The 22870-nt window shown below is 34.0% G+C and overlaps 1 protein-coding gene across 1 annotated transcript in view; it reads right to left on the minus strand.

Moving 5' to 3' along the window:
• Positions 1 to 22870, minus strand: part of CDH9 (cadherin 9) — a 228550-nt gene that overhangs the window by 34983 nt on the left and 170697 nt on the right. The window contains exons 3-6 of the mRNA XM_043972884.1: positions 19205 to 19499; positions 11038 to 11157; positions 10242 to 10409; positions 1403 to 1590 (exon numbers count right to left, since the gene is read on the minus strand). Of these exons, the coding sequence (XP_043828819.1) occupies positions 1403 to 1590; positions 10242 to 10409; positions 11038 to 11157; positions 19205 to 19499 (771 nt within the window). The remainder of the gene's footprint in view (positions 1 to 1402; positions 1591 to 10241; positions 10410 to 11037; positions 11158 to 19204; positions 19500 to 22870) is intronic.

Genomic DNA, 22870 nt, shown 5'->3' on the forward strand with positions numbered 1-22870 from the left:
AAGCAATTAATGTAAAGTAATGTAAATCAGTTAAGTAAACTTTTGTAAATCAAGAATGAACTAATACTATATTTGCCTTTTTAAATCTCTTGATTTCCCCAATGTTCGACTCAGGTGACACCTATTAATACTGGCCCTTTCTTAATCTTCCATTTTTTCTTTGTTTTGTTTTGGTATTCTCTGTCTCTGTGTCTCTGTCTGTCTCTGGCTCTCTGTGTCTCTGTCTCTGTGTCTCTGATACTTCCCCCAAAATATGTATGTGAGTAAAGGCTTTTTGGTATCTTTTCTGATGTATAAGCCCTAACACATAAGTGTTCAATAAAATTTGTTGGAAGCAGGTGTTAGTTTTTAGTCACAAATGAAATTTCCTTTTATTGAGTTGTCTGTATTATTAACAATGTGTTCTGAGCAATATCCATAGTAAAGTACTTAATTTTGCAGTGATATAAACTAGATGGAAGAATAAAATATAAATTACAATAAAATAAAGTGTGTCTGATCTGAGCTATTGTCCGAGTCCCTTTTTAACTACTTTGGCTACTTAAAAACTTCTCTATCTGAATCTTAAGAACATAAAATTACATTTTTATTCCCTTTTAGGGAGAAATCTTTAATTGATGTGATCTGCTAAAACATAAGATAATCTAATTAAATATTTAAAATTTAGTTTGATGTTTGTCAATTTCAGCATATTTGGGGGAAGGGGAATTATATTCAGTCTTAAAAATTACCAAAATAGGGGGCAGCTAGGTGGATAAAGCACTGGTCCTGGATTCAGGAGGACCTGAGTTCAAATCTGGCCTCAGTCACTTGACACTTACTAGCTGTGTGACCCTGGGCAAGTCACTTAACCCTCATTGCCTTGCCCCGCCCCCAAAATAATTACCAAAATAATTGTTATACTTGAACAAAAATTTGTGATTATTATCGTTACACATATTAGGCTAATATCTTAGGAAATATAATATGTGTAATAAGCTAGGGCATAACCTACAAATGTAGTTCTTAATACCTTTTAGCTTCCCTAGTATTCTGCCCTCACCCCAGGATACCTCTAATGAAGACAAATATAATAAACTTCAAAAACAAGACTATATTTATTTTCTGATATTAAATTTTATTACATGTCTATTAATACCATATGAAATTATATTTGAACTATTACATGTGTTTGATATATGGCAATCAGTAGATCTTATAGGAAGTGAAATGCCAAAACAATTATCACCAAATAAGTTCATAAAGGATGGATTTCCCATAATGAAGGTCACAAGTAATCCCAAACAGCTTTATGGAAGTAAAAACTTCAAAGTGATAACTCATATTAATTTAGAAAATATAGAAAATTTAGAATTTTTTTAGAAAATTCACTTAGAAAAAAATCACAATGGAGAAAAGAAACCTTTTTGATAGTTATGATCCCTTCTTGTGTATCCTTATCTGTGATGATGTCAAACATGTCTGAACCATCTCCTGCCACAAGGCTATACTCCATCTCTGCATTTTCTCCCACATCAGGATCATTGGCCTTTATTCTTCCCAGTGGAGTTCCAAGGGTCACAGACTCAGGAGAACTGAACTGATATGTACCTGCAAATTAAATGAGTGCAGCTTTGAGAATGTGACTTTACATAGTGAATAATATTCATTTCCACTTACTTTTTTCATTTCAATATAGTGGCTTTAAAATTACAAAATATTTAAATGATTTTCATCCTTTGTATTAAAAAATTATAGAAGTTAAGATTTGGAAGGAGCTTTAGAGATGACTAATTCCAAACTTCATATTTTTCAGAGCCAGAGAGATAAAATAATTTTTATCAAAAGTTCACAGTTGGGCAGCTACGTGGCACAGTAAAGCCCTTGCCCTGGATTCAGGAGGACCTGAGTTCAAATCGAGCTTCAGATACTTGACACTTACTAGCTCTGTGACCCTGGGCAAATCACTTAACCCTCATTGCCCTGCCAAAAAAAAAAAAAAAAAAGAAATGGAAGTAGACATCTTGCCTGACATACTAATCCTCAATTGTAATTGTAATCCAGGATTCAGGCTCATTTTTAGAATACTCTCCTCCGAAAGACTTGTATGAACTGAAGTATAGTGAAGAGAGCAGAACCAAGAGAACATTGTGCACAGAGACAGCAATATTGATGGAGAACTGTGAAAGACTTAACTATTCTCAATAGTACAATGATTCAAGACAATCCCAAAGGACTATCTATGAAACATAATATCCATCTCTAAAGAACAAACTGCAATTGATGGAACACAGACTGAAGCATGCTATTTTCACTGTGTTTCATTTTTTTCCCTTTTATTCAAGTTTTCATATACAAAATGACTAATATGGTAATGTTTTACACAATCATGCATGTATAACCTATAACTGATTGCTTACCACCTCAGCAGTGGGGGGGTAGGGGGGAGAGGAAGGGAAGGAGGGATAAAAATTGGAACTCAAACCTATAAATAAAAGTGTTTATTACTTTAAAAGAAAAAAACAAAAAGAACACTTTCCTTATTGGTGGAGAATGATCACTATGTATGCAGTGTCTACATGTGAAGAAGAATTTGTGAGAACTTGAAATCAAGTAGAGATGCTAGCTCTTCTGGCTTCCCACTTCCAAAAAGGAGATAAGCAGTTCCAGATTCTCTTCAGGGGAAAGGACCCTGAAGGGTGATAAGGACTCCAGAGTGAAGCTGCCATATAGGGGCCCTGAAACCTTGATCATGTCCTTTTTTACAGTTTCCCATGTCAGAACTTAAGGTCATTTCCCTTTTTGGGAAATCTTGGACTCTACTTCTCTCAAGTCTGAACTGAGATCTTTCGCTCCTCTTGGTTGAACTTATTCACTCTGTGCCTTGGTAGTATATGCTAATCTGTATAACTCTTCTTATTCCTTTTTGCTATTGTCTTGAATTAATGGATTGATTTGCTATTCACTAAGCATGACAGTCTTGAATAATTGGCCTGTGAAGGGTTGGAGAGGAAGTCAAGTCTTTGGTTTTATTCTTTGGAGGCCTTCTTTTCTATTAAAGGATTGCAATCAAAAGCACAGTGTGAACTTAAAATGATTTCCTCAGAACCAACAATATTTAAGGGGCAGTGACATAATTCCAGCCTGGTACCCACCTCTATGAAGACAGCAGAGTGACCAGCCTCATGGCATTAACCTTTTGTTCCCTACCTGGAAGGAATCCAATTCACCCTTGGAGAAGGGTAGGTGGAGAAAGCTGTAGAGATATCTATTCACAACTCCCTGCAAGTCAAATCTATGTAGACACTCAAGGACACACATAACCTAGATGGGAATCATTGAAATATTCATACACACATATACACCCCCCACACCCACACAAACCTACACACTGCATAAGTAAAGTCAATTTGTCTTACTTTATACTGGAAATAGCAATAGTTACTATTATAATCAAAATAGCACCAAACCTGGATTATAGTCCTGTGGCTATTCTACTTATTGAATATGTGATCTTGGGCTGCTCATTTACTTTTTCTGGACACCATGTTTCCATGACTATAAAAGAAATATAATAATCTTTTCACTGACTGTCATACAAGGTTATTGTGAAGTTCAACTGAGTTTTTGTATAGAAAATTGAATTATAAAGTTAACTAAAATCAAGGCATTATTATGATATAAATTAATAACTTCTTGTTTGTCCTTCATTCTTGAAGAGGGTGATGACAATTGGGAGGTGATGTCATGACTTGCAGTGAATTGGATTTAAGTGAGGGAGGGCTGTACAAGGTTACCAGCCTTACTCTCTCCTCCAGAGCTATCTTGGTCCAGTGGCAAGATATACAGCAGTACTACTGGAGATGACCCCAAATGTTTGAGGCAATCAGGATTATTAAGTAACTTACCCAGGATCACACAGCTAGTAAGGTCAAGTGTCTGAGGCACTTGTCAGGTCCTCCTGACTACAGGGCCAGTGCTCTATCCACTGTGCCACCCAGCTGCTTAAACTAATAACTAAAAATAATTTGAAACGATTTTGTTCTCAAAGTAGATTTAACATTTTGTTGCAATTATTTTCATTATGATGATGATGAATGATCTGTTTATTAAATATTTTTTCTTTTTTTAAACTGGCCAAATTGTTTCTTTCCTATAGTATTATATCATGGTAAAATGGAAAGAGAATTATTTTTTACAAAGTTTTAATGCTGTAATGAGTCATGTGGCTAGAGTATTGGGATGCTTCTTAGCTCATAATTCACAACTCAGTAACAACAAAAACACTGCCTCAGGAGTCAGTAGATCAAGTTCCAAATCCCATTGATAACACAACCTGTGTGCCTGGGTGAGTGATATAAGTTCCCTGCACCTCAGGTTTTTTAACTACAAAAAAGAAGGAACGTGGATAGCTCTTGATGTTCTACATGCTCTATATCTATGATTCTTCAGTCTCTAATTCCTTTTGTTGTTCAGTTTTTTCAGTCTTGTCCAAGTGTTTTTGACTCTATGGACCAAAGCACAGCAACGACTTCTATACTTTGCTATCTCTTAATGTTGGTCCAAGTTTATGTGCATCATTTCCATGATCCCCTTCTCATACTCTGCCATACCCCCTTTTTTCTTTTGCCCTCAATCTTTCCCAACATTAGGGTCTTTCCCTTTCTTCTCATTGTGTGGCCAAAGTATTTAAGCTTCAGCTTCAATATTTGACCTTCCAGTGAATAGCTGGAATTAATTATTGACTGGTTTGATCTCCTTGCTGTGCAAGACACTCTCAAAAGATTTCTCCAGAATCAATTCTATGTTGGTTAGTTTTCCTTGTAGTTCAACTCTCACAGCCATATATTTCTACTGGAAAACAACAACAACAGGAAGTTTGCTTTGACTTTTGATCTTTATTGGCACGTTGATGTCTCTACTTTTTAATCTGCCATACAGATTTGCCGTACATTCCCTTCCAAAGAGAAAGCATCTTTTATTTTCATGGCTTCAGTTGTAACCTGCAGTGATGTTTGAGCTGAAATATATAAAATCTTTCACTATTCCTTTTCTTTCTATTTGCCAGAAGGTATTGGGGCCAACTGGCAAGATGTTAGTTTTTTTTTTTCAATTTTAATATTCAATCCAGCTTTTGTACTCTTCTCTCTCATCTTTATCAAGAGGCTTCTAAATTCCTCTTCACTTTCTACTATCAGAGTGCTATCATCTGCATATCTGACATTGTTGATATTTCTCCCAGCAACCTTAATTACAGTTTGTGATTCATCCAGCCTGGCATTTTACATGAGGTACTTAGCATAAAAGGTAGATAAATGAAGTGACATTATACAGCCTTGTTGCACTGCTTTCTCAATTTTAAACCAATCAGTTGTTAAATGTTCTGTTCTAACTTTGGCCTTTTGATCCTCATATAGGTTCCTTAGGAGACAAATAAAATGATCTGACACTCTCATATCTTTGAGGACTTGCAACCTTTTGTTGTGATACTCACTGTCAAAAGCTTTAATATAGTCAATGAAAGGAGAAGTAGATTCCCCTCCCCCCCCAGAACTCCTTTGTTTTCTCCATGATCCAGTGAATGTTGACAATTTGGTCTCTAGTTCTTCTGCCTCTTTGAAAACCAGTCTGCTTTTCTTGGAAGTCTTGGTTCACATTGCTGAAGCTTAGCTTGCAGAATCTTAAGCATTATTTTTCTGCCATGTGAAATGAGCACAACTAATTTGAACATTCCTTTACAATGCCCTCCTTTAGGAATGGATCATAAGCCATTTTTTTTTATCAGTACATTGGCTACTGTTGTGTTTTGCAAATTTACTGACATGTTGAGTGTAGCACTTTAACAGCATCATCTGTTAGGGTTTTGAAAAGCTCTCCTGAAATTCCCTACCTTTTAAAAAATGAGTTCCTCATACCAAGGAACCTCTCTGTTCCCTCTTTGGACTATAGAATCCCCAGGTTTATTAAAAATTCAGATCAACTGTCACCTTCTATGTGATCTTTCTTGGCCCCCACCACAATTTAGCTTCCCACAAAACTATTTTTCATTTATTTAGTATATTTCCTCTTGACTTATCTATAGCTATGCTGTTCCCTTTGTTAAAATGTAAACCCCTTTTGGATAGGGATTTAAAAAAAGAAAACTGTTTATGTTTCTATCCCCTGTCCCTAGCAGGAGGTAATTAATAAATACTTGTTAGGCTTAACTGAATTAAATTTTGCTTTCACCAAAGTTGTGGGAAGAGGCATGTTTTGGTGTATGAGAAGCAATCAAGAAGAATGGAAATAGTGATGGACTGAGTTAGGAAGTCCGGGGTTCAAATGTTAAATAACTATGTAATTATATGAGAAAGTCATGAACATTCTCTAAGTTTCAGTTTCTTCATCTATAAATAAGAATTAGTAATATTTGGAGTGTCCATGTAACAGGCTTATTATGGGGCTCCAAAGAGTTAGTTTATGTGTAAACAGCTTGTCTTGGGCAAGTCCAGATCACCTAGTGTGAAGGCACTTCACGTCCCTTACCATATGAGTAGGAATGATTTCTTAGCCTCTTTTGATTAGATGCATAGTCAGAAATGCTGTATCTTTAAAACTGGCGAGCTTGAGGCTCGCTTCCTTTGTTCTCTTTTATCTAAATTATAATTGCCATGAACTGAACAGGTAAGAGGAAAATAATTTCATTAACCTGATATCCATCTTTCTCCTTGGTTCTGAGATTCTCTTGCACTGTGGGTGTTCTGTTTTATTTCATCTATCATTCTCAATTTTAGGTTCCATTAGACCAGACCAAGGAGTATGAAGCACATGGATCTTGGAACCTGGATTCCAGGTAATATTTTGTGGTTCTTAATAGATAAGGAAAGCTCTGAGAAGGATTCAAATGAGTTTTGGACACAGAACAAGAAATGTGCTCTATAGGAACTGAATCAAGAGGTGAACCTAATCCTCTTCCCTTTCCCAAAGACTAAGTTGGCACAAAAAGAGGAGTGGATTAAGATTCACATGTTGGAGAGTCAGTTTGTATATTTGTGATTATCTTTTGAAGAAAATATTCCTTTGATAATGTAATCTGACTGTTAGGGGCCAAATGCAACTGGGTTCTGGGGACCCCCTTAAACTTAGAGGTAAACCATCTGTGGGTGCTAGAGCCAATAGCAAAGAACCTAGGCTCTCCCAATTCCTTTTAAGAGTAAAAGAGAACTTTGTGGTAGGGGTAAAATAAAATACCTCACTTTTCAGACCATGGGAGCTAAAACTCAGCATAGGCTGTCTGATTTCAAATTCTTCTTCTCCTTCCTACACCTAGAGAATGAGAGGTCCAAAGAAAGCACAACAGAAGAGAAAGCTTTGAAGAGGATGATCATACCATGGAATTGATGGAATTCTGTATTACACATATTCCTAACAGGGAAACTTCAAAGTATCATAATATGCTTCACGTATAAGAATGCTTTAAGAGCTCTTAATATGTGTTCCTTATATCCATAAAAAAAAACTTTTGAGGTATATTGTAGAAGCCGAATCATTCCCATTTTATAGATGAGAAAGTTGAGAATTATTAGGATAGTTTTTACTTTTCTATAGTCACACAACTCGGTGATTATACAAGAACTAAAAACCAAGACTTCTCAACTTAAAATTCAATGTTCTTTCTAGTATAATTCCATGCCTAGAATATGTATATAATCTACTAACAGAATTGTCCCAAGTTTTTGCTATATCTGAGAATAACTAGACGATGTACTGAGAGTCTGCCTCAATTGGCTATTGTAAGAGAAACATTTTAAGGTAGTTTGATTTTCACATGGTACTTGTAATTCACCAGACCAAGCAACTCTTGAGTCTCGGAACATTCTCCCTCAAAGATTCTCTTCCTCCTCCTCCTTGTTTTTTCTTCATCATCATTAATCATCAACCATCATCATTATCCTCTTCCTCTTCCTCCATAGATTTTTGAACATCAGATCCTTTGTTATGTAGGATAACTACAACTACAGGATAACTACTAACTACAACTGATTCTATCTTTACTAAAACGAGTGTTTTTCTTGGCATTTGAGAATTTTAAGCATGATTTCATGATATATACACATATCCAACTATCATTTTAAGCCATTCCATGATTTTAGTCTCAATATATAGTCGATAATGAGAGAAAATAAAAATATTTTTGTATTATTTTTGTATTATTATAAAATCAAGTGAAGATTTAGGTTGCATTAAACAGTTATAAGAGTAAATAATTATATATGTATCTATATAAATAAGTACAAGATTTTATTGGTTTTCTCATTCAACAAAAATAATTTTGTGATTTTAGTGACTGAACAAGAAAATTCTGAGTCATGACAGAACCTTCCAAGCTCTAAAGTTTTCAAATTTTGGCTCAGTGATGAATTGTGTGTTTGTTATTAAAGATTCTGGCTAGTTAATTTCAAGGTATATTCCAGAAGTTTATACATTCAATTCATGGATATATTTTGTTTTGTTATTGTTTATTTTGTATTGTTATAAGTTCTCCCCACAAAAAATGACTATCAAGTTGTGAAACAGAAATGTTTCATTATAAGGAAATGGAAGCATTATCCATGCTGCTAATGGAATGATGGGTAGTTTGTGTTATTGAAGAAAGTTAATTTTCTATGTGCTGCTTTCAAACACTTCAGTTTATGGAGCACTAGATAATTTAGATCAACTTGACAAAGAAAAAAAAGGAATATAGGAGTCATTCTCTTATATGGTTTGCTAATGTTGACAGGCATTCCAAATAATTCAGGGGAATTTTAATAAAAATATAAATTATAATTTATAAAGAATTGGCCTTAAAGTCATGGGTTGAAGTCTTTCTTTGCATTAATTCTAGTATGTGACATGACCATGAGAAAGTCACTTAATATGTTAATTCCCCAGGAAACTAGAAAGATTATGTCACACGCAAGTTATTAATCTGCATCAATAGGAGGATTTTCTATATTTGAAACCCCCTAAACCAATAAAATCATAGGTATGGGCAGAAAATCATAAGTATCAGAAAATATATTGAAGAATGGAGATTATAATATCCTACTTCAGTTAAGATATTAAAAAGTGGAGATTACTTTGGGTCATCATAAGTCCCTGATCAGATCTGAATTGATGTTTTATAGTGAAAATATTTGTTTGTCTGCTCATTTATTTATTTGTTTAATTATTCATTCATTCATTTGTTCATAGAATGAAATCTTTAAGGCACCTGTTGTTATCTGTATACTTCAGTTGTACAGCATTCAGTCAAATTCAATCATCATCATCATCATCATCATCATCATCATCATCATCATCATCAAATGAGATGAGTTTATACTCCTGGTATTAAGGATTAGGCTTTGGCACCCAATGAATATGTGTTGATTGAACTATATTGAATTAGGAGACCCATTAATAACTTTGTCATAATTCAGACAGGCAGAGATAAAATAACTAATATGAATAGTGCATTATATTTGAGAAGGTGATCTTGAAGCTTGGGGTTGTGCCAGAGAGGACATGGAATGTTTCACCTCATTAATCTTGTCTGTACTCTGATGTAATTTATACTCCCTTCCATATTCTTCTAAGTCTTAAGGCTTCCTATTTACCAATTTGAATTTTGGGAACTTGGTATGGATTGATATAGAATAAGAGTTGGTAAAGTTAGGAGGTGAGTTGATGAGAAGGCTGAAAATATATATAAAGGATTTGGACTCTCTAGCTGGAATGAAGGTTAAGGGATTTAGCCAAAATACTAAGACTATTTTGTCCTCTGAATCTATCCAACTCAATACTAGTAAAATTGAAGTCTTTTTTTCCCTGTTATTGAGGTAGCTAAATCACAGTGACTAGAGTTAGACTTCTCTTAGACCTGTTATCTGTGTGATCCTTGCCAAATTACTAAATTTCTCTTAAGCTTTAGCTTCCTCATTTATAAAAAAGCAGATAAGAATGGCACCTATCTCATAGGGTTCTTGAGAGGTTCAAGTGAGACAACATGTGTAAAGTGTTTTGCAAACCTAGTTCACATGCAATCTATTGAAAAGATCTATCTATCTATCTATCTATCTATCTATCTATCTATCTATCTATCTATCTAATGTCTTTGAGCTTTTTCCATTTATTTATATATTTAAATTAAACTGCTCTTCTTTAAAAATACAACAGTGAATTTTCTCATGAAAATAATGGTGCATCATGAAGGTAATTTCAAAGAAACTTCAAAAATACAAATTTCAAATATTCCTTACTCTGGGGGAATCGTGGAGGATTGTTGTTGACATCAGTCAAAGTGATATTCACTGTGGTTGTCCCTGATAATCCACCCATTTGTCCTCCCATATCTTTGGCCTGGATGACCACTTGATACTGCTCCCTGTTTTCTCTACTCATATCTGGTAATGCTGTTTTTATTACACCTTTTGGAGAAAGGAGAGAGAAATCATACATTTTAAAACTAAGGTTTTAAAATGGATTTATGAAAGTTATACTGGACAGATGTTAATCACAGCAAACAAATAAAATTTAGGTATACTGAAATAAGCTTTTCAATCCCTGCCAATTTAATGTAATTGCTAGAATAGAGAGCTTTGTAGCCCTGCCATTGTTCAGTATATGGTCTTTGCTAAATCAATTTAATTATCCTTTTCATAACAAACATTAGCTTTTCAGTCAATGCAAATCTTTCAGCCAAATGTTCTTGTTTCATTTTAGAAATTGTCACAAGCTTCAGGGTTTCTCTCTTTCTTAGATTGGCTCCTGTTTCAATTATTTGAATGAAACTCTATTAAACTTTTGCTTTTATAGTTTAAATTGACTCACAAGAAGTTATATTACAGTAGAATGGCATTTAAAAAGTAATGTACTTTTTTTTTAAAGAGGAAGACACTCCCCTTGGTGATGTGGAAGTACTTTGTGTCACATATTCAATGTATTTTTTAAACAATATGAATGTGCTTTAAATTATTGAAAAGCATTAAAGATATGAAGAGGAACTCATTTGGATATCTGTTTCTAAAATGATTACATCAAATATTATTTTCTTACCAGATTCTGGGTCCACTGAAAAATATGGCTGCCCTTGAAGTATGCTGTACACTATTTTGGCACTATTTCCATAGTTTGCATCATCTGCATCTGTTGCCATAACTTGGATAACAGATGTACCTAAAGAAAGAGTGCCCCCACCACAGACACATACATTAAAACATATGTGAATACATCAAAATTTGAAATAATGAATTGGAAAATCTTTTTGGTAGTCTATGATCAGTAAGCATTAAATCAGGGAATCGTGAAGTCCTGTTTTTGACAAATACTAACATTCACTGTAATGAAAGTTATTCTGTAAACTGATAAGAATACCTCTCCTTTCCTCACTTTTCCTGTCTATTTTTTTAATCATAAAAGTGTTTTATTATTTTCTAGTTACATGTAGAGATAGTTTTCAACATTTGTTTTTATAAGATTTCTAATTCCAAATTTTTTTCCCTTTATCCCCTCCCTCCCCCCTCCGCAAGACAACAAGCAATCCGATATAGGTTATATATCTATACAATCACATTAAACACATTTCTGCTTTAGACATGCTATGAAAGAAGAATGAGAACAAAAGGGAAAAACCTCAAAAAAGAAAAACAAAAAAGTAGAAATAGTATGGTTCAATCTGCATATGGATTCCACAGTTCTTTATCCTGTCTATTTTTATTAAACTGGATTAATCTGGTTATGCACACAATTATATATTGAATAATCATAAGAAGATCTTACCACAGGGAAGGATGTAATGTGATTTAATTCTACCTCATTTTTAATCTGTTTGAAGTAGTGTGAAGGGAAAAGATTTCCCCACTGAATATAGTATATGTGTAATTTTCAAATAATGTAATGATTGCTAAGTGGAGAAGAATAGTCAATGCTGAATACAACACTTATAGGCTTCCTGCTGGTCTTTATTTATGGACTTTTAACTATTTTTGTAAATAAGATGAGAAACAATAGGAACGCTGATTTTGTTATGAATCAAATAAAGGAGAGTCTGGAAAAAAAGTTTTGATAATTTCCTTTTTGTGCATATGTCTATTATATTCACATAACCATGAAATATTGAAATACATCTCTTTTATTAAGCTTATATAGAAAAAACAAGCTAACACAGAGGTTGGAGTGCCATGTCTGAAGTCAGGAAGACCTCAGTTAAAACCAGCCTCAGACACTTAATAGCTATATGACCCTATGCAAGTCACTTAAACTCTGTTTTCTTCAATTTCCTCAATGGCAAAATTGGTATAATAATAGCTTATAGTACACATTTACTAAATGGTTGTCCTCTCCCCCTTCCCTATATCAACAGTTTAGAGAAGCACTGTAGTAAATAGAGCTTTGGGCAAAGGCAAAAGGCATGAGTTTGAATATGACCTTAGGGTGAGTCACTTGTCTGAAGATCAGTCTCCACATTTGTAAAATGTGAAAATGGGGGCAGTATTAAATAAGTACTAGAGATCTGACCATGGAATCAAGAATTATTTCAAGTCCTGACTTTTACAAATACGAACTCTCTGATCCTGAAGGAGCCATTTGAACTATTTGTACTCCTTGTTAGAAGCAGTTTCTCAACTACATCTTCCTACAGTAATTAAATCACAAAGTTAGAAAAAATGGAGGTATGAATTACACCCAGATTTCTGGGTTATTGTAAGGATTAAATAAGCCAATTTTGGCAAAGTGCCTTATAAACCTGAACTATTACATGGATGTTATTATGATGCAGCTTCCTAGATATCTTATAGATGGATATTTAAGAAAAATTTTGAGAGAGAAGGAAGGAGGGGGAGAGAGAAAGAAGGGCAGAAATGACAGATTTAATTTTGTCGATTAACTTAAGTTCTTTATTGCGTCTACATAATGAGAGCATGTGAAATATAAGCTACAAAATCATGTAACTCTTTTAGACCTGATCCATTACATTATACCTTCTCGTAGCTGCATTTATTGGGCTATAGTAATAGTCAAATTTTCTGTTGTACCCAGATTTCTACAAAGAATAAAAACACAATTTCGATATTTCATTTACAAACACCTTTGTAAGTCACATTTGATTGTGAATATAATTTCTTCTTGCAGAAAATATGTTATTTGTCATTACAATCCATTTCCCAGTGTGATGATCCAGTGATGTACATAATTGTACTGACAACTACATTTCCCATCTCTTTCTATGAGGAATAATACATTTGTGTACTGTCTAACCTTTGATAAATGTTCCACCTGTGAGGTAAGGAATACACACACATATACACAAATACACACGTACAAATATACATACACACATACACACATACAATTTGCCTACACTAAAGGGAAACTGAGGAAGAAAGAGGGGGAAATGTTTCTGCCTGTAATAATAGTAAGCAATTTCCTGCTTTTTATATAAAACTCCATTCCCTGAATCACTCTGTAATCTCTCTGTTGAATATGTGTTAGACTGGTAGGCTGTTTTCTACAGAGATCCTGTGAATCACCTGAACATAAAACTTATCAAAATTATTCCAAAACAGAGAATAATTATATAAATAGCATATATGATGATGCAGATAACAATCTCACTTCAGTTCTTTTCCTACTGGAGTCCTTTAATTTTTTACATTGCCCACAAACACTGTGAAAATGGGACATTTTCTAAAGGCTCAGAAATAATATCTTACCAACACAATTAATGCTTTCTTTAATATCTTAAAAGTGTAACGATTGGAATGACGCCACCTTCTGGAGACTTACTGTAGAAGAGTTCCTCCCATGAGGACAAGACCAGGAGTCTTTTCTTTGTCAGGAAGTGATGCGGGCTAGTGGGAGGAGGAAGGAAGAGACTGGCGATCAGTCTCGCGGTCTTTCCTCTGGACTCTGGTGGAGAGGGGAGCTAGAAATGGGCCTTAATAAATGCTTAAAAGTCTAACTCTTGCTAAAGCTTATAATTTATTGGTGACCACTCATTAGATATTTTAGACAGTTTAGCTAGAATTTTAGCCCTTAACAAAAGTAACCTTGGAAAAAGGAAGTCAGGAAGAAGCAACTCCATGGAATAAAAAATTGCAAACCCTTAAGCCAAGTTTAAAATGAAAGAATAAATTATTTAGTTTCTTAGACTATAAGAGAACAAAAACCAATGGATGGCCTGAAGATGGAAGAAAATAATTCCAATTTGGAAGAGAGTGGTAGTGATAGGAAATGTGTTACTGTATTAAATAAATTCATTTATCTAAGATACGGTGAAAAAGTCTTATATGTTGGCTATTATTGTGTCATAATGGCTTAGACAAATTTCTTATGTTGCTGATAAAAAAAAAATCTTCCCCAAATCCCCAAATCAAAACTAACCATGTGACAAAATAAGAAAAACCAAGCTCTCTGAGTCTTTGTGTCTTGCTTAGAATGTAGGAAACACTGATTAATGTTAGTAGCCTGAATATGTGCAGAAGATAATGAGCAAATATTTTAAATTGTTTGAGTTTAAATAATCTCAGTAATATCAATAAAATTCTTTATATAAAATGTTCATACCATGTCTATAAATTAAAAGATACATAGTTTCCTCACTATTGAAATCATTCTATTTGGAAAACTAAACCAAATTGAAAATTGAAAGGTCCAATTGCTAATTTGAAATGGCTATTTTTGAAACTGTCTCAAATGATCTGGTCTCATACAAGTTTCAAGTTGTTCTGTGGAAAAATAACTGTTGCCCTTTGCATTGAAAATTTAATGTTAAATTGACTGTGACTTCATATACTAAATAGGAGACCTCTTGTCAAAGATGATGTTGGAGAAAAGGAATATGCCTGCAGACTATATTCTTTCTGTGTTTTTTTTCATATACTGATTTAGTTCAATTCAATGAACAATAATTATTTATCTATTCTCTAGCAAAAACTGTTGTTGGGCCCCGAGGGAGACATAGAGATAAATATAGCATTATCTTTGTCCTCAGGGAACCCCTTGTATTAAGCAATGTTATAATTTTGCCCCAATGTATTTTGCTCAAAGGGCAAAAAAGAAAATACTACATAATTATATACATATTTTTAGAGGAATTTATTTGTGAATCTGAAAGTAAGCTTGCAAAAACATTCAAGTTTATGCACTACAGGTATATTTGTCCAAATTTAGAAAAAATATGGGGAAGGTAGAAATGCTAATTTGGTATTTATATTTGTAGCAAAATTATCATGTATACAATTAGCATATATATTAGCAAAGGGAGAAGAGGGCAGTATCATCCAAGTGAAATTCATTAAGCCCTTCAGAATGTGACCTATAGAGTCTTTGATATTTTAGAAAATGAAATGATACTTCACTATGAAAGGCAGTCTTAGAATTATTTACAAAGATTAATCATACATAACTGAAAATGATTGACTAATGCAATTATTTGGAAATTCAGATGAATTTTTTTTTTTATTGTAGGTGGCTTGCTATATTGGCTAAAATGTGTTCCTATGTGTTAAACTATTAGTAGTAATACTATTAGTAGTATTACTGCTACTACTGTTACTAGTATACTTCTATAACTATTACTACTATGACTACAATCACTACTACTATTTCTACTACACTGATATTACTACAGCTAGAAGAAAAGCAGCCTAGAACTATAGCAAATTACTTTTAATATTGTAGATAAAGTGGAGCACTCTTAACTGTATATATAGCATATTTCCCATGACACGAAAGGGTCAATACTCTCTCTGAAGACAATATGCTAATATATTGGCCCATGGAGTTTCTTTTGGTCATATATGCTCATGGTTGTGTTAGAAATATGATAACAAAATTAAATATTTCTAATTGTATTTTTAATAAAGTTATCTATTTGTAAGCAAGGGACTTAGGAAGTTTGCCTTTAGGTAAGATACTTAAAAATTATTTCACATACAAATGAATAAGGAGAGAAATATCTGTGAATTACACGATCATAGATTTAGAGAAAAAAAACTAACTTTAGCAGTAAGCTATTCTAGGATCTTTCTGAAACATATTTGAAAATTTAATCAATATTTTTGATAGATTGGTTGACCACAAGGTTGCCCTGGTAGTAAATGGCAGAACAGGAATTTAACCCCTAACCTTCTGACTCCCAAACTGACTCTTTCCAAGAGAAAGTTTGCTGTGTGACTTTGAAATAGTCACTCCATATCGCTGGGTCTGACTCTTCTTAATGTAAAGGAGTTAGACTATTTAGACTAAGTGATTTGCCAGTGTCAGCAGGTAGTTGCTTACTTATTGAGTGTTCTCACAGTAATCAACTTCCAGTTCTCCATCAGACCTCACACATGAAGTTATACAAATCATTATTTCTATGAAAATCAAATATCTCATTTACACAGGTGGATATCTTAGCCTATACAGGGATATCTACCCTACATAAGCAAACTTATAGCCCACAGCAATATCTCTTTGAAAAATTTAATCTCTATCTTGCCCACTATCTTTAAAGCTCTATTGGATCTAGCATGGGAAGGCCTTGATTGAAACAAGGGTTCCAGAACTAAAAAGACTAATTTTCATAACTTGTCTTTGGAGAATGCATATCAGAAAATTATTCAAGAGTTTCTATCTTGACCACTTGAAATGTGCCCTTGGTTAATATTAACATTTAAAAATAGCCTGTGATTAGGCATTAGAAACTTAGGGCTAGTTTGGATTCAGGTGAATTATTATTTGCCAAAATTTAGTCTCTTAAGGAGTAGCATGTCATAGTGGATAGAAATCTAGACATGGTTTCAGGATGAACTCGTGTTTAATACCTGTCCCTGACATGTAACAGTTGTGTGAAACAAGGTAAATCATTTAAACCCTTAGGCTCCTAAGGGATTCTCTAAGAATTTAAATTGAACAGCAGTGATGATTCTGCCTTGGTTAATGGAGGTTCCTCACAGTGAATTCCTTATGCTAAAGAAATCATAGGTCCAGAAACCATGCTATGATAATGACAATAATATGGAGATGGTGATGATCATAATAATAGCAATAATATTAAAACATTAGGAGGACTGCTTTATTGGAGAGTGGCTTAAAAGAAAGAATAAGCAGCCAAAGTGATATTTAGCAAAAGAAGTGGAACAACCACACAGACCTGGAAAAAATTTAGAGGGAGACACTTGAAAGGGTTGGGGAAGTGTACCAGCCCTCAGAAGTCCATAGAAGTTAATTCTATATAAACTGCCCCTTAATATAAGGGGAGGTGGCTCACAAAAAAGAAGGAATACCATAGCATTTGATTGGAAACATGTTTATTTTGTTATTACCAAAGGGTAAAACACTTTCTTTTCTATTTTCTTTTTTAAGAAAAAGAATATAGCCTCAAACAATGGGTTTTAAGACTTTTTTTTTTTTTTTTTGGCTGGGCAATTGGGGTTAAGTGACTTGCCCAGAGTCACACAGCTAGTAAGTGTCAAGTACCTGAGGCCGGATTTGAACTCAGGTCCTCCTGAATCCAGGGCCTGTGCTTTATCCACTGTGCCACCTAGCTGCCCCGGTTTTATGACTTTTAAGAAATATTTTTACTTCTCAGTCTTTAAATGAATTACAATTAGTACTTCAATTCCTTATGCTACTCAGAATCAGGAGCCATTGAAGAAACTTAAAAGGGATAGTTTCTTGAAAATTCTAGCATCTAGGGCCCTTTTGTACTAGTTAAGGTATATGCACAGGTTTTCTTTGTCAATTTGGAATGCCGTACTGTAAATGATTAGGACCATTGTCCATGAGTCTTTCTGTGATATTAGAGAATTTTACTATGATACTATACATAAAACATGGGTTCATTTTTATTTTATTTTAAAATAAGATCTGTGTTCTCACCCCATTCTTTAGCCTATCTTGATTTTAGAATCTTGCAGTTTATTTTCACCCCAGAGTTACAAGGAAAACAGCTGTATTCACAGGGTTATTGTGAAGATTAAAAGGGAAAAATATATTCATGCATTGTAAGATGTGCAAACATAATGGTCTGTAAGAGAAGATGTCTAATTTTTTCTCAAATATTTCTAGAATTGTATGTTTTTTTATCTATTTCATCTTGAATTAATATCTTGTATGTACTAAAGCAATATGAATACTATTGCTACTGCACAATTGACATAGAAAATAGTCAGGTACTCGAGGTGGAGAGAGTTTATTACCTGCAGACCCAAAGTGGGGTTTCAAGCCTCCTACAATGGGCTCTGAGTCTTGTAGCCCACCTGATTATATACAAAAAGAGTAGTGGTGGTATAATGGCAAGTTTATCAAATGTACATGAGGTCAGTTATTCACTGAACAAAGCAGGGATACCTTAAGGCCAGAGTCTGTCTGAGACAGACAAGGTCAGAAGGCAGAGATTACAGGCCTGCAGCTGTAGCTGGAACACAACAAGGCCAGGTCTCTTTGAGACAGACAAGGTCAGAGGCTACATGTGATTTTCCACATCACTATGACAGGCTAGAACCTAATTTTTGTTGTCTTTGCTTGTGCATACATGCAAAATAGGTGGTGGTGGTGGTGGTGGTGGTGATAATGATGATGATAACAACTTGTGTGTGTGTGTATATATATATATGTTTGTGTGTATATATACTACATATATATTATAAATTTATCTATCTATCTATCTTCTATCTATCAATCTATCTGTCTATCTATCTATCAAGAGTGCTTACTATGTGTCAGGCACTATGTTAAGCCTTTTGAAATTATTTCATTTGATTCTCATAAAAACCCAGGCCTACAAGGGAGGTGGTATTATCATCCATATTTTATAGATGAAGAAAATTGAGGTACATAGAGGTTAAGTGACTTGCCTAGGGTCACACATCTAGTGTTTATGGTAGATCATTCAGATTCCAGGTCAAGCACATTATCCACTATACCACCATTCTTCCTCATAAGTGCTAATTCATGTTGGTAGAAAAAAAATATCCTTCACTGCTTGCCAGATGAAATCACAATTCTCATTCCCCCTACTATTGTCTGTTTCTTTGAATAGATATTTTGTCAGCTGCCTTGTGGGGAAAAAACAAACAAAAAAATTAGCTAGGTTGAATTTAAATAAATAAGAAATCAAATAGCTATGAAATAATTTTATATCTATTATTATAAACAACAATCACACATACCTATCAATTATAGTTTCCTTAACCAAAGAATATTAAATTATATATAAGAATAATTTTATACCTACCGACCCCAGACATTTCTGGAACACTAGCAGTATATAAGTCCTTTGTAAATTTTGGTTCATTGTCATTGATATCATGGATTTTAATGATGAATTCAGATTCAGGCTCCACTTGCCTTCCAGTCTTCCTGTCTATAGCCTTGGCACGTAGCACATATAAGGATTTTTCTTCTCTGTCTAATTTCTTCGCAGCATGAATATCGCCTGTATTTTCATCTATAATGAACAGACTGCCAGCCCCATCTCCTGTTAATATGTATTTTAAATTTCCATCTCCTTTATCTTGGTCAGTGTGTAGCTTCAGGGAAGTAGAAAAAGAAAAAAAATCATAAATATATCTATTGTCATTACAGACCAAATCATTCAGCACATATGAATGTCTGTTCAAATCTTAACTATAATTGGGGTCAGCAATGGTTATCTTCTTTCTGACTTATGGTTGGAAAAATTATAAATTTCAGGCTCTGTCACACTCAAAAATCACTAAACAAGTGGATAAAGCCATGAGGGTATATACATGATAAGAAAGTAGCATTAGAATAAAAAGACAGTAAACATGAGATTTCTTTAAAGTCAATTAAAAAATGCCAAGAAGTCTTTTCGAGAAAATATTACAAACGTCTCCTGCTCTATAGCTTTACAATTGGAAAGATCACAGACAGACAGAAGGACCGACAAAACATTTTGTTTCAGTGTGTAAAATAATCGTTGTACTTTAAAAGACAACTACATATATCTTTAAGAACTTTCTTCAATTTTTAAAGTTTTGTGGAAGCCATCAAAATAGTTATAACTTATATTTTTAATTATATTTTTCCATGTCATGACTTGATTTTGTCTAAGATAATAAAGTCAATATGATTTCTTATTTTTTCTCTGACATTATTTGGTTATTTTTATACAGAAAGCTGTCAGAGTCAGTTAAGAAGCCATTCAAGAAAACCAGTTTAAAAATACTTGTTGTTCAGTCCTGTCCAACTCTTTTCGACCCTATTTTTTTTTTTTGGCAAAAATACTGAAGTGGTGTGCCATTTCCTTGTCCAACTTATTTTATAGATGAAGAAACTGAGGCAAGCAGGGTTAAGTGACTTGCTCAGCGTCACATAGCTAGTTAGTGTCTAAGGCCAGATGTGAACTCACAAAAATGAGTTGTCATGACTTCAGATCCAACATTCTATTCACTGTGGCACCTAACTTCCCCATAATAATGTCCATGTACTTTATGTTTTGGTAAAATGGAATTATATAGTTAGATATCCATGAACTCTAAATGACCTTTGGCTCTTTTAAAAAATCAAATATACTCCAAAAGACTAAATTTCTCATAGCAGTGGTGATATACAAAAGAATATGACTTGGTTTTTCTTAAATTATCAAAAGAGGACTCAAAAATAAATGTCTCAAAAATGGAACATCAGGGCAGCTAGATGGCGCAGTGGTTAAAGCACCAGCCCTGGATTCAGGAGTACCTGAGTTCAAGTCCGGCCTCAGACACTTGACACTTACTAGCTGTGTGACCCTGGGCAAGTCACTTAACCTCCATTGTCTACAAAAAACAAAACAAAAAACCAAACAAATGAAAATGGAACATCTTCACAATAAATGTATAGCCTCATAAAGTAACTACTACATTAAGGAAACCACTCAATATACTGTATAAATTATGTAATTAAAAAGAAATTTGTCATAATATGACACTGAATAAAATAACAGATTTGCTCAATAATTTGCATCATAATATTTTACAATTATTTTTCTGTATATAGATTTCTCTATAATTCTTCTATTATTTTACTATTTCTACAACTCATCTTTCACAAAATTTGGTGATAAACAAATACATATATTTCCCTAACCTAAACAAAACCTAAACCTAAACAAAAACATATTTTAGATGAAGCAACATGACTTAGTCATGAATATTGTCAAATATAGCTTATTTATATATATGTATTTGTTCTCTCCTCCAATAGATTATGATATCCTTGAGGGCTGAGAATTTCTTTTGACTCTTTTTGTATCCCTGTCACTTGGAACACTACCTGGAATATGGATGGTACTTAATAAATATTTATTGAATAACATAGTCAAAAGAATCCTAGACAAATCATAACATCTGAGTTGAAATACTTATTTTATTTATTTCTTATGTGTTTTTAAGAAATTCTCTCCACCTATCTGGGTCTTCGTTTTTGTTTTTTTCCTTCTGTAAAAAAGGGAGTTGGACTTGATTACTGTTAAATATTTCTGTTTTGTTGTTGTTGTTGTTGTTGTTGTTTTTGTTGTTTTGCAGGGCAATGGGGGTTAAGTGACTTGCCCAGGATTACACAGCTAGTAAGTGTCAAGTATCTGAGGCTGGATTTGAACTCAGGTACTCCTAAATCCAGGGTCGATGCTTTATCCACTGCACCACCTAGCCACCCCCCACTGTTAAATATTTCTAAGACATAAATCTATGTATATTTTTATATACATTATCCTAAATTTTGCATCTTGTATAATTCAATTATCAGATTATTGCTATTGCAAATTCATAGCAGGCACATAACAGAAGAAAAGGAACTCCTCTTAATTAAAAAAGAAAAAAGTTTTCTTTGGCAGATAAGTGTGTCTATTTCTAGGCCAGATTTGTATAGTAACAGAATTACAGCATCTCAGAGTTGGAAAGGACATCTGAGCCACCTAGCTAAGCCTATATATGAACAAGAAACCATCATTTGTCTTTTTTAGTATTGAATACAAAAACCCCAATTAACTAGAAAACAAAATTAGGTAATCTAATGATTCCTAATTGGAGTAAGGATTGGGGACTTCTCATATTGGGAGGGGTTGAATGAACATGTGAAATTTCCTAAAATCAGAAAAAGAGGTGGCATGCTCCCTACAAGTGTTTGTATTCAATCAAAGGAACAGGGAAACAATAACTGATTTACTGGTGTAGTGTCAGTTTTCAGCTAAAACATATGGATTGCTTGAAATGTATAATTGTAGGACAACTCTTCACACCAATCTTTGGATCTGACTGGGTTTCTGGTCAGGACAGCATAGATCCTTAGTCAAGGGTCTCTAAGTCGCAGATAGAGGTGGTTCAGTGTCCTAGCCACACAGGGTTATGTTCAAACAATACAATAAGACTTAATCACAATTTTCACTATTGAATAAAGACTTCTTATAAGACATAAATTTAAAGAGTCATAATTAATTAGAAAGGTGCCTAAACTAGACTTCAAATATAGTTACAAGAGGAAGTCAGCGTGGTTCACTCAGCTGCCACTACCACTAGTTCTAATCCCTTCAGTTACTTTCAACTAATATGCTCAATAGCTCAAACGTTACCTTCATCATTTCATTTTTTACCCACCACAATAGAAAGTCTGTCTGTCTGTCTGTCTGTCTTTCTGTCTCTGTGTGTGTGTCTTTCTTTTTTGTTTTGATTTGGGTTTTTTTGGTTTTTCAGGGCAATGAGAGTTAAGTAACTTGCCCAGGGTCACACAGCTAAGAAGTGACAAGTGTCTGAGGTCAGATTTGAACTCAGGTCCTCTTGTATTCAGGGCTGGTGCTTTATTCACTCCTATATTTCTCTTTTTTTGTGTGTATCTCTATCTCTGTGTTGATACACACACACACACACACACACACACATACTCCTGATCCTCAAGTTAATGTGTG

This window comes from Dromiciops gliroides, chromosome 1 (assembly GCF_019393635.1).
Source record: "Dromiciops gliroides isolate mDroGli1 chromosome 1, mDroGli1.pri, whole genome shotgun sequence".
Classification (NCBI taxonomy): domain Eukaryota; kingdom Metazoa; phylum Chordata; class Mammalia; order Microbiotheria; family Microbiotheriidae; genus Dromiciops; species Dromiciops gliroides.